Source organism: Brienomyrus brachyistius, chromosome 3 (genome assembly GCF_023856365.1).
Source record: "Brienomyrus brachyistius isolate T26 chromosome 3, BBRACH_0.4, whole genome shotgun sequence".
In the NCBI taxonomy this organism is placed as follows: Eukaryota; Metazoa; Chordata; class Actinopteri; order Osteoglossiformes; family Mormyridae; genus Brienomyrus; species Brienomyrus brachyistius.
In genome coordinates this window covers 19,026,742-19,039,868 of record NC_064535.1, presented here as the reverse complement: position 1 = coordinate 19,039,868, position 13,127 = coordinate 19,026,742, and the positions used below count along the sequence as shown (strand labels likewise).

At 47.1% G+C, this 13,127-nt stretch overlaps 2 protein-coding genes across 7 annotated transcripts in view; both read right to left on the bottom strand.

Annotated features, from left to right (window-relative positions):
• The window catches only part of ltbp1 (latent transforming growth factor beta binding protein 1), a 75,988-nt gene extending 70,303 nt beyond the window's left edge, over nt 1–5,685 (bottom strand). The window contains exons 1-2 of one of the 5 annotated variants that reach the window (XR_007396892.1): nt 4,967–5,307; nt 4,374–4,444 (exon numbers count right to left, since the gene is read on the bottom strand). Coding sequence is in view for 4 of the 5 variants with exons in the window: in XM_049007994.1 (XP_048863951.1) it covers nt 4,374–4,444; nt 4,967–5,280 (385 nt within the window). In the remaining variant the exon portion in view is untranslated. Of the gene's footprint in view, nt 1–4,373; nt 4,445–4,966 lie in introns of all 5 variants that reach the window. The other 4 variants (XM_049007994.1, XM_049007993.1, XM_049007997.1 and 1 more) reach the window with 4 other exon arrangements.
• Nucleotides 5,686–8,996: 3,311 nt separating this feature from the next.
• ttc27 (tetratricopeptide repeat domain 27) overlaps nt 8,997–13,127 on the bottom strand; it is a 53,081-nt gene continuing 48,950 nt past the window's right edge. The window contains exons 17-20 of one of the 2 annotated variants that reach the window (XM_049008004.1): nt 10,452–10,649; nt 9,953–10,064; nt 9,517–9,617; nt 8,997–9,430 (exon numbers count right to left, since the gene is read on the bottom strand). In XM_049008004.1, the coding sequence (XP_048863961.1) occupies nt 9,311–9,430; nt 9,517–9,617; nt 9,953–10,064; nt 10,452–10,649 (531 nt within the window). In that variant the 3' untranslated portion in view covers nt 8,997–9,310. The remainder of the gene's footprint in view (nt 9,431–9,516; nt 9,618–9,952; nt 10,065–10,451; nt 10,650–13,127) is intronic. The other variant, XM_049008005.1, reaches the window with a different exon arrangement.

Genomic DNA, 13,127 nt, shown 5'->3' with positions numbered 1-13,127 from the left:
ATTGAGCCACTTTAGCATGCTTTGGAGGAGCGAAACTGCTTGTCCTATTCAGGGTTGCAGGGGGTCTGGAGCCTATCCCAGTTGCTACAGATTCAATGTGGGGAACAACCCTGAATGCGGTGCCAACTCATCAGAGGGCACACTCACACACCACTCACTCACACGTACCTACAGGCAATTTGGAAACTCCAATTAGCCTCAGCATGTGTTTGGATTGTGGGGAGGAAACTCCACAACAACACAGGAAGAACATGCAAACCCCACACACATTCCAGCAGGGATTTGAACCCAGGTTCCAAAGGTGCAACATGATAGTGCTAACCACTGCACTACCATGCCACCCTCATTGCCAAATCTGTGTATGTTATATTATTGTGTTCATTCGTTCATTCATCTGTTCATTCATTCGTTAATTCATTCATTCATTCATTCACTCATTCATTCGTTCGTTCATTCATTCATTCATTCATTTTTCATACCCACTTATCTTAAGCAGGGTCGTGGGGGGTCTAGAGTCTATGCCAGACACAACAGGCACTAGACCAAGATTAACCTATATATATATATATATATATATATATATATATATATATATACATACATACATACATATATATATATATACATATATATATACACACACACACACACACACTCATACATGTCAGCTAAACATATCTTTATAAGGACCGCTCATTCATTTCTATAGGAAAGATAGGAACCCCTACCCAGCCCTAATCATAACCATACGTAACCAAGCAAAGTACAAGAGTTTTTGCTTTTTAGAAAACTATGAAGTGTGGGGGTGAAGGAAGCACAAAGACTTAGCCCCCCACCCCATTCTCCACATAGCACATGATCACCAGAGAATGGTGTGGTTGGGGTAGCCTGGTAGGCCATCTTCTAGTGTTGAATATGCACTGGGCACCAGTAATGAGATCTTTCATGGAGCCACCTTTTCTTTCACCTCCCCATACTGAGGGTCCACTAAAATATAGCTCACTGGGCTACATCTGCATCATTATTGTTTTATCATTAAGCATTTGATACTAATATCCATCCCATCCATTTTCCAAACCACTTATCCAATTGGGTCGCGGGGGGTCCGGAGCCTATCCCGGAAGCAATGGGCACGAGGCAGGGAACAACCCAGGATGGGGGGCCAGCCCATCGCAGGGCACACTCACACACCATTTACTCACACATGCACACCTATGGGCAATTTAGCAACTCCAATTAGCCTCAGCATGTTTTTGGACTGCGGGGGGAAACCGGAGTACCCGGAGGAAACCCCACGACGACATGGGGAGAACATGCAAACTCCACACACATGTGACCCAGGCAGAGACTCGAACCCAGGTCCCAGAGGTGTGAGGCAACAGTGCTAACCACTGCACCACCATGCCGCCTGATACTAATATACATAATTAAAAAAATTCTAAATAAGGCAAACTTTTACTTCTGTATAACTGGGTTCATCAAAGCCGACTTTGGGCAATATCAGTTTCTCTCCAAAGCAAAAATAAGCATGAACTGCTGACTCTGAACTGACTTCGGCGTTTGACAGGATCAGTCGTGCTTTTGTCTACAGAAGACTTAACCGCCCAGGAAAACAGAATCCTTGACTGTCTTTCTTTTCTTGACAGCAAAACAAAATGTCTGCTGTACTGTAGCACACGGCACAGAATGAATGTTCCTCTGGGTGAACTATAAACAGAGAAAGGCAGATGGAATCCTGCTTTTATACAGTCATCTGCCTCGTGACACTCAATGTCCCATCAATGGAACAATCCTCAGAGGCGACAGGATGCACAGATGCTGCCTCTCTCTTCCTTTCATTTCTACATTAATTCCCAGCTTTTTATGTTTAAACTCATCCTGCTTTGTAGATGGCTTACAGAAATTCAGGAAGCCAAACACTGAGATCCACCTCTCATTTCTTATTACATAGACTCAATATTATGCTCCTGGCAAGATGGAAGACAAAAGGACAGCTTGAGGAGAAAGAGAGCCCTTCTCAAAAGTGGAGATGTGGAGGGCCAAGATATGAGGAGGGTATGAGGAGGGTATGAGGAGAGCCCAGGACTAGGTGACACACTCATGTTCCAGGACCCAAGATGGAAGACAATCTGAAGCCTCAAAATGCCAGCGGAACCACATTTCTGAAACTCTTGTATTGTATTGAATTCATCTGAAATCCATGCATGTCATTCACACTCAGAATACTGTGTCACAAGCACATTCTGTCTACAATCTATTTGTCCCTTGGAGCCAGGCCAGGTTACAGGTTAATGTGAGTCTATCCTTATAGAGGCTTCCTATGGTTGCAGACTTGATCCCTTCACTTCCATACTATTACACCGATTATTGCCCAGGCCCCAAGGAGGGTGGAGTGGTACAGGGCTGCCTTTGGGTCCGACCCGGCATGGACTCCTGCCAGATACACATATTGATGCACCACATCCACCAAACACACTGCAAACAGTGCCAGAACAAACTGAATGTATTTCTATTAAGGAATACATTTTTTTCTGGGATGCAGGGGTGGGAGTGTATGCTGGTGTATGTCTAAATGGAGGCATCACTAAAACTTTTTCAAATGCTTTACAACCCAGTCGCTCATTCACAAGCAGAGCACAGCAAGGTAGCTAAAGAAGACCACCTGTGTGGAGAGATGACAGAGACGTCAAAGAAACAATATGTTTTCTTGTTGGTGTATCCTGTGCCGAAAGCTGAAGTGCCTCAGTGTGCCAACACTGACCAGGACAGCCAAACCCTGGCTGGAGCCTATAAGATGGTAAAACCATGAACAGGACGGTTAACTCTGGATTGTTGAACTTTTGGCAAGATTGCGTGATTAACTGGAATTCAGTGAATAACAACAATATTTGATCAGTGTTTGGTAAGCAGCACACTGGGTTGTACTGGTCTTGAAGATTATTCCCAAGAAGAGAAGGCTGTCCAGACTGTAGGCAGCAGATGTGCATTCTTCCACTGTCCACTGAGGTCAAGCTGTGAACTCCAGTTTACCTTTGTCCCCTACTTGATCTGTGGTGCAAATAATTAGAAGGTTGGTCGGGGGAGGGAGTCACTTTCCTGGGGAGTAACCATCATGCTGTCACTTCTAGCTGTACATTTACTCTGCCAGCCTCTGCCACCTGCACACCTGCCAGCAGATGAAGGTTTGTCCCCTGGTGCCTGGCCATAACCCCCTCAATGACCCTCTCAGAGATATTGTGGGAAAACCATGCCGGACAATGTGGGGGGGGGGGGGGGGGGAGAAGAAAGCAGCCCCAACGCAGACATGTGGAATGGGAAATCATGTATGACCAAGAGGAAAGGTTAGAGTAACAGCACCAAACATCCCAGTATAGACAGCAAGCTGGGGAAAAAGGTCACCGACCACGTTTGGACTGTTTAACATGCAAGACAGACAGAGAGACATGAGCAGAGGGCCTATGCCATTCAACACAAGGAGCCTCCCGTTTTCTATGCAATGAGGTGTGCTGGTGGGCGAGGGCGAGCAGTGGCTGCCAGCAGACCAAATGGGTGCATAGATTTCCGCCGAGCCAGCTGAGAGACTACAGTACAGGCGTTCACAAGGGTCACACGCACCCCATCCTAGGAAGCTGCCATTGTTTCACAACAGACTGTGGTTATTTATAGGGTGGCACAAAAGCAGCCTGTTCTCATGCCTACCAGGTCTCATACCCACTTTTTAAAACACATGTGCTGCAGCACCCCATAGTACTACCCCACTGGAGGTTTGCCGACCAGAAGGGGGGGTGGGGGGGGGTGGAGAACGCAAACACACATGCTGTCGCTGTCGGCTCTCCAATCATGTTTCCACTACCCCCTGTATGTGTCTGCAGCTGATAACATGAACTACGGTGTGTTTCTTTCAGGGTGACGATGCTGCGACTGATGGTACAAAGCAGTTCTGTGGCAATATGCACTTAACAGGATAGCTGGGACCCCATCTCACCCATTCAGTATACAAACACTGGGAAACCTCACAATCACACCACACAAACGGCCTACTATTACTGCTCTTCATGCACCCTGCCTTAATGACAGTGTCATAACCTGCTGGACAATACATCAACCTACCGGAGTAACTTACAGGGTTACTGGCGAGACAGTTCAGCCAGAAACTAGATCACCACCTTCCGAGACCTGTGACCAGGCCTGTGACTGGAGCAATACTCCTCCAGGAGATGCCCACGTGGTCTGCAGGGTATGCAGACACACGGCTGCTCGCGCCAATGGGAGCACGCCCACAGTGCGATGCCAAGCCCCCTTGTGCAAAGGCTGCCAGTCCACCAGTCTAGCCTTCCCCGAGCCATGTGGCTCCACGCAACTTGCATACTCACGTTTTGTACACCTCTGTGATCCGGGAGCCCTGCTCCATCCATGACAGCACTGACCTCCACAGATGTTAATCCTGCAACACCACCCAGAAAAAAACGTCACACATACAGACACAGGCCCAGGGTGTGCCCTGGGAAAAACTGTCTGATTTTCAATATAAGTTCTGTAAGCTTAGGATGTCCCAACAGAAAACTAAATAAAAATTAGTATTTAAAAAAACTACATAAGTCAGATACAGGACACGTGGACTGCAGATTTCTCCTATATTGTTAAGTAGTTGCAAAGGCAGTATCTGTTATAATTTGCGATCTACAAAACAATGATTTCCCCCCATTGACCAATAATAAAGGCTGCCGGCATAATAATTACAAACGTTTCTCTAATAATTATCTTCCCTTAGTTTTCATATCAGGATAAAGATCTCTTTGTCTTCTTGGTTTCGTGTGAGCGTTTTACACACCTGATTATTGTCTTAAGTACTTTGCGCAAAAGAATTTAATAATCAGAGTTCTGCGGCGGTGGATGGAAATGCAGACGCGAGCGTATAACCCCAGTTACCTACGAAGTGACAGCAGCACACGCTACATCTCCTTACCCTGATATTTTAATTTGGTGCGCCGTCTGCTGCTGTTGGTGTTGCTGCATGAACTTGGAGTCCTGGCGGAGAGGCAGACTTGGGTTCGCCTGGCTGCCCATCCTGCGACTGCGGACCTGACCGCCGATGCTGGCAGTCAGCTCCACGTTGTAGGAGCGGGGCTGCGCTGCGGAGCCGGCCCGGGAAGAAAGTGTCCCGGACATACCAGGCTGCAGGACGTAGTATCTCCTGAACCCGCTTTGCTCCGGGGACGCGAATGCCGGCGAGACAAATACCCACACCGGGAGCAAAATGTCCCATCTCAGCCAAGCCATACTCACTCCGTATCGGGACGCACCGAACTTTTTAATAGATTTAAAAAAAACAAAAAAAAAAACAAAAAAAAACAAAGCTTTAAAATGCGTCCCGTGCAGAAATTCCAGATGTTTGCTTCCACTTTCTATATCCGAAAACTTGGGGGGGGGAACTATTCTACAGCAAGAGATAAGTGATTTACAGCTACTACCCTGAGCCCATGCATTTATCAAGCGCTTCTAAAACACACACAGGAAATTTTAAATTCAAAGTAGTAAAATAGCAAGGCTTTCGCGAAACGAACCTAAAACGGAATAAAGCGCGGCCGGACGGCGAAACGGGGCAAAGGGGGAGCCAAGCGGCAGATGTGCGCGACGCTGCCGGCCGCAGACGGGATCGGGGAGTTTTTAAAAAGTTTCACTGTGTAAGGACAGGAGTCAGAGTTGGAGTCAGAGCCGAGCAGATGTGACGTCAGGAGGGGGACGCTCTCGCCGGGACGGACCCTAAAGCTTTCACTTTGGGGTCTTTAAAAGGATCCTACACGCTTATGTGTCTGGGAACTCAAATAAATTCCTTTTGTATTGAGTCATTTCATCTTTCTAATTGCTGAACAATTAGGCAATGTTTTATGATTCCACACTTTAAATGAAATGATTTCCAGCAGGAATCACAAGTAGACATTTATTTCGTGACTCATATTGCACACTACTGTTTTTGTGTAATCATTATTGCACGCACATACCATTCTGGTCCAAGGGTCAAATTACTTAACCGTTTCCATTTGCGACGTTCAAATGCAAAGACACATCATTGTAAACAATATTTATGCGCACTCTCCGCATGCATCACTCCTGTAACACTTGCCACTTACAGCATGACAGTGTCACCCTCAGAACGCACTGTATTGAGGTCTCGACCTAACCCAGCCAGGTTTTTTATTTCACTCACCATGCATGTACGGGTTCAGTTACCATCAGACTCCTGTCAAAAATGTCTGAGCGGTGACTTATGAAGCTCCCTGTGTCCTGGTAAGCAGACCGAGTCGGGTCTGAGCTCTAATGTCCCTCAGGAGAAACGTGACTCCCAGGGGAGCAGGTTGCGGTCTTTGTGGAGCTGTAATGTTTCCATGCAGAGAGCTCCCTTCACATGGAGTCGAGTGCACAATAGTGTCAGAGGGATATTTATAAGCCGGGCCACGCGATCCTACCCCTAGCACACACACAAAGAGCAGAAGTTACTTTTGACAGTATGCAGTGACAGTAATTAGATCACTGGGGCACCACGGAAGAAGCAAGTCTAATGGTAAAGGTAAAGATGACATCATAGCCCATTTGATACCAGATTGTAATACGGTGAAATGCTTGACGAATCAGTCCAGGTGTAGCTAAAGGGAGACAGCTCACTAGGGGACGAAAACATGACATCACTCATCTTCAAGGAAAGTGGTGCAGAGAAGGATTCTGACCTTTGATGGGTAACCCTACTTGGCTGAACACAAACCAAGGTAGCTACGTGGTATGGAGCCACAGCCACGTCCTTTGACCTTATTTTGATGGCAGGATCTCCAATTGAGCCCTCAGATAGACTCCTTAAAGGCGGCGGGCGTTTAATGTGTAATATTGTAAGGAGTCTGAAAAGCACTGCTAGGCTCAGCTAGGCTAAAAATGGTTGTATTCATCATAAAACTCTGACAAGCTAAGCAATAGTCACTCACAGGGAGCTTATAAAGTGGTTAGATGGTCTTCTCAGAAACCATGACAAAAAAGAAAGGGGAGTAAGGTCTTCTGAAGTTGTTCAGTTGCAGCTTCAGGGACATGAAGGCTTCCTTGAAGCTGGGCCTCAATGCAGAAGCCAAAACTAAGACCCACATGCTAATAGAGCTTCTCCTGCTCAGGTGCTTTCAAAGCTTACGGGAACAGACATGCAGGATCGTGATAAGAATTGTCCAGAGCCCTCCTTCTTGAAAGACCTGCATAATAGTGCCCAGAAATGTTTTGACTTCTTGATTCAAACACAGAGAGCAAATAGGTGTTTTGGGGTTGGTGGAGGGAGGTTAAGGACTAGAGTGAAGCATGTTGGTGTGTGGAATGATTCATCAGCACTGCATTCAATACTGAGGGCATATGAGGGAGAAAGGGCTCAAAGAAGAGCACAGAGGCACTAGGATCAAATGAAGATCCGAACACCAAAAAAAAACTAAGACGACCCACAGACAGTTCACACAGATTCCATTTGAGACCATATATGTGCAAAAAGACACCAATATCTGGACATCTGAATACAGGAAACTGTGAAGGTGGACGGAGCATTTACACCTGTGAGAGTTCTGGTCTAGACAGCCGTTTCCTGGAATGGTTCCCAGTGCGTTTAACAATTACCTGATGGAATTCTCCAGGGAAGCAGCAACGAAATGCGTATGATCATGGTCATAGTAACCACCGATTCAATGGAATTTGTGGGGGAAAAAAACCAAAACATCGTCCCACGTCGTGTTTCACAGGAGGTCCTCAAAGCACCTAACCCGACAGCCAAAACAACTAATGTTTGTTCGCACCGACCTCGCTCACTCCCACTGACATTCCTGAGGTTCTCATGATGACATCCTTGTAAATCTCAGCTGCAACTGAAATGTGCTGGTTGAATCCTTGCCGGAGAATGACCTCCCCTGATTGGTGCGTGATTACATCACATCTGATCTGGGATTCATAGCCTACGAGCTGTGAAGCGCTACTACCCTGCGTTACACCCTGCTACTGCAACCATAAGGGCCATTTTGGGCAAAGACCAACCAACTCAGATAATCTGTTTCATTTATGCATCAGTCAAAGAAACATGAAGGAAGATTTTGCTATTATTAGATCTGCCCTTGCTGGTTCGTCGACAGGGGAGATTATTATATAATAGAAAGATGTAGGTTGCTGCAAGGTACAACTGCAAAAATGTGTAAGATGTCAAATGTGCTTCCCACAGATGTTGTTCAGAGACATATGACGCTCTTTAAGAAAACGTTGTCATTTTTGAGCAATACCACAAACCGAGCTCAGAAAAGCATCCAGTGGAATTCAATTAACTGATGCTTTATTGATCCTTGTGGGGAAATTCCCTTCATGCCTTTTCTAACTTACTCTCGGTAGGTGAGTGAAAGCTGCCTGCAAAGTGTAGCCAACCATAGCAAAGCCCAGGGACCTAAGAACCTTGCTTGAAGAGCCACAGACATGCCAAGGCTGGGGTTGAACCAGCAATCTTCCGATCACAAGAACAGAGGCTTGGCCCACTGAGCCACACGCTGCCACCTAGCAGTGTTAAAACTCCATGATTCTGTAGTAAAAGTGGTCATCCCACCAGACTTTACATCAAAGTGACCTTCTGCAGCCTTCGGCCGGAAACATCCTTTTGTGGAAGCAGACAGCCACTGGCCATTCCCTCGAGTGAGAGGCGAAGCCAGGGCCACCGGAAAAGGGATATGGAGTCAGGGAAAATTCCAGAACATTCCATCAAGCCATCTGCTCAACCAGATTGATAACCTTGTGTTTGGAAGTGTGTGTGTGTGTGTGTGTGCGCGTGTGTGTGCGTGTGTGTGCGTGTGTGAGAGAGAGAGAGAGAGAGAGCGGATGACGCCCGTCAAACTCACTCCAGTAGGGTGAGTGATGGGCAACAATATAAACAACACAACAAAGAATTTGTCACGAATGTTAAAAAGGTGTATCTATGCATATTAAAATAAAATTATAATAAATAATGACAATAATCATTGCTTTTTTATTTGCCCAAATCTCAGAGACCAGTTTGTCTTCTTTGGATCAATAAGAACCTAAATTTATGTTGTGCACAAACAAGCTTCTTTTCAGATCATCGAACAGCACATTGATCGTACACTTGTTTTCCGCCAGCCGGCACAGCTCTCCTGCCGTCAGAAAGACCGGCAGCCATTCTGCTGGAATTAGAGGTGTGCCTTTAAGCCATCGATCACAGGGCTAGTCGAACTTTCAAAAGAGTCTGGATCCACCACAAGCCTCTGTCAGATTCTTGGAAGCTGGCTTCCCCGGACCCTCACTGATTACGTAGTTGGGCAGACAGGTCCTGCAGCTCCGTGACAAGCTGCTCCAAATTTCTGATGTCCTCGGCCAGGTCTTCGTGGATCTCACCTGTGGCTACATCTGTGTGCACCTGCTTTAGGAACAGAAGCAGGAGTCATATAGCATTGGTCATGAACACAGTACCTCTACACTAACTAAATATATTTGCTTCCAAGATACCTTGGCTTTGGTGGTGAGGCTGCGCAGGAGGAGCCGAGTGGACGAAAGGATCTGCAATGCCTCCTGGGGGTTACGCTTAGCTCTGCTGCAACTGATCGACACTATGGAGACAGGGGGCCAGAGAGTAGGTCAAGCCTCGGCATGTGTAGTTGGGGCTCATACACAGCAAGCTAAAACAACCGCGGGGATGTAATGTGCTCAGCCAGAGGGTGCGGGTGGATGGACGTTCTAGTTTCTTCCATGGCTCCTACACTGCATCAGCAGGAAAAGCTCAAGACGTTTAAGTGTTTCTGCACTGCTGTGCAGGACTAGTGTCAAAGGGACGGAATCAGTTGTAGGGTTTTGTACAGTCCCTGTCCCCCAGCGTTGGGGGAGGGGCAATATAACTGTATGGTGAATGACAATCAGCAGGTACATTGCCGGTCAGGAGACTCACCTATTGCTAGCTGCTCCGCCTCCCTCATCAGCTCCTGCAGGCTGCCCCTATCCTTCTCCCAGCCACTGGCCTGAGTGCTGCAGCGATGAGCTTTTGAGAGGAACTGCAGGGCCTGGGGAGGGGGCAAATGCACATCAAATTACTGTTTAACTCACACAACAACAGCAAAATGACCAGGAGTCCCCATTTGTAAAACATGAACTGTTTGAACAGCATCAATGCATAGAAGTGGGCTCAACACGTGGCCCAGGGGCAGCTTCCAGACTATACACCCCCCCCCCATCACATCCATGGTTAAGGAATGACTTCATCAAGAGCACATTAACTATTCGCTCTATCTGAGGAACCCATCCATCATTTTCAGCCAAGTGGCTTGGCATTAATCTATGCTGTTAGTTACAGCCAAATATCAATTATTAATGATCCTACAAAGTGCTCATTAACACTGCTCCGGCTCAGCATTTCCCCACTACCCACAGACTGGGTGACTCCGACATACCTTCTCGTTGTCCTCTGGGTTCTGACTGTGGCCGTCCCCGTACAGTTTGGCGTAGCTCCTCCAGATCCGGGCATCAGTAGTAGTCCGAGATGTGACACGGCCAAAAAGCTCCTGCACCTTGGGCCTGAGTGAGGTAGCCTGTTCGCCACGGCAATCCGACAGGTCCTCCACCACTGCCCGCACCAAGATCTCCAGGACCTGTAACGATGGCCATTAGATCTCTTTACCTAGTGCTATCGCCGCTGCTATTAGCTCTCTGTATAAATGAACAGGTACTCCCATTGGCTATCTATACAAAGTAAATAGCACTCTCATTGGCAGTGGCGGTTCTAGCTTGAATGGCACCTTGGTCAAATAACACCCCATACCACGCTGTCCCACCCCAACAAAACAAAAGACTAAACCACTTCACCTAGGTGGCGTCCAGACTGGGTAATTCGTTAACATAAAACCTGACTCAATTATGTCTATAAATTTTGACATTCCCTTTATTATAAATGAATTGTAGCTTATTTGATAACATTTCTTAGTGTGACTCGTTCTACTAACTGCTTTAGTATTGTAAGAATTTAGAGGTGCGGTATACGATAGATTCCCCTTTCCCCCCGTTCCCTCACTCTAATGGGGAGATCCGAGGTCAGCCTACCCCCGCCCCCCAGCCCCCTCGCCATCTTTCCCACCTCTGAACGTGCTCAGACAGAAGCTCACAAACAAGAATTAGGGCACTCACTCCGACCCACAGTGACACATCATTGAGTTGACATGCAAATGAGCGACATCTAACAATATCATGCAAATGTTCTATTCCGTTTTTTTATTTTTGCAAGTGTCCCATGCCGCCCCCGGCAGGAAGCCCCATCCTGGGCGGCTGTTCATGTCGCCTGTGGCCAAATCTGCCACTGCTCATCGGCATCCAGACAAAGTAAAGCACATTCTCACTGGATCTCCCTACTAAGGAAAGGGTGCCACGAAAGACCCTGTGAACTGGCTAAATTTAAAAATGGATACCAATTTAAAAATAAACAGACCCTTATGGATCCATTTTTAGAGGCACAGTGCAGTAGGAAGCAGTGGGTTAAACATATTTCAAGCCGAGATTCTGCTCAAGCTGACCCCCTTCCTAGGGTCCCATAGAGGCCCTGTGACATCACAGGGGCCATCTGAGAGGGCCGGGTGGGCGTCACGGCGGGAGCTGAACGGCAGGCAGCGGGACCACCAGGTGTTCACAAGATGATCCAGACTGGGCTTTCCAACTGACATACCGCATTCCGTTTTCCATGTACACCACATACATCATCATGGCCAGGCCATACCCTACACCCTACACAGTGCCCTGCTTTCCGTTTAGAGCTGCTGGTTTTGGGGCACCAAAAGAACCAAAACAAACAGCATAAAAGGCCATCCAGATGTCATCCGCATACAAGACACGGATCTTTAAAGGAGCCACAGGCACACGCACACAGACACACAGAGGCAGTAGGTTAACATGCAGAAAATTTCTGTACATTTGTTCAAATTATGACATGGCAGTGTAACAGGCACGTCTCAGAAAGCATGCAGGCTGAAGAGTGCGGATTCCAGCTGGTGGCTGAGCTGCAAAGCTGCCCAATATGGCTTCCAAGCTGTTTTCGCAAGATTGCGGTGGCCAGACTCCATGCCAGGGCAGGGAGTGTTTAGAGCGTCTGCTGTCTAAAGAGCCTTAGGGAGACACCGGCACAGCTCAGAGAGATGGCCTGGATACCAGACACACTACAGAATGAAAGAGTGATCAAGGAGAGGTGTGAGAGAGCCTTCCCCCCCACCAGTTTATGAGACCCTAGCAGGGATCCCAATGTCATTGCAGGTGTTACATGGGGTGGGGGTCATACAAAGTCTGACTCAGCTCAGAGAAGGCCGCCGCAGTCCTCAGGAGATAATGTGGAAAAACAGCAAAGATTAAACCTTTCAAAGGAGGATGGTGACTATGGGTACTGCACCGAGCAGGTGGCTGTGTGAGGAGACCTCACCCACAGGTCCCTGTGCACAACCATGTTCCGAATAGCATGAAATTATAAGAAATGTCAATCCTCCAACAGGGGTGAGCAAAATGGAGAATGGAGCACCAGGCTGATGTAAACAGAGAGACAAGGACTGTCTTCAAGGATAATTCATGTGTGAAACCTTCAGGCTCCAGGCACATTTGGCTTCTGGGGGTTGGGAGTGGGTGGTAAGTAGGGTTGGGTATCGTTCAAAATTTTTTGACACCAGTACCAGAAAGATACCTTGATTTACCTTGATACCGGTTCCTGAACAATACTTTTTTCGATACCAATGTTTTTAAATCAAGTTCAACAACAATACAATAGCAGCTTGGAACTCGTACGCCTCTTAACTCGACCAACTTGGACATCGAACTTATTTTTCTTGACTTGTACCTCGACCGAAATCTTGGAATTTGATTGTTCCTGCTAAAACTAGTAGAGATCGGTACGTGTTCAACTCTACCAATTCGGACCTCGAACTGGTTGGTTGAGAAAAATCTAACGACAACTCGACTGAAAACTCAGAACACCACAAAACAAAACAGACAGCTCTAACTTATACAGTTCAAGACGCATCTCTGACGGGCTGAAGGCAAACGGACCTACTGGGACGCTTATGCCAATGAATCTCGGTCTCAGTACCTCTTGACAGAGT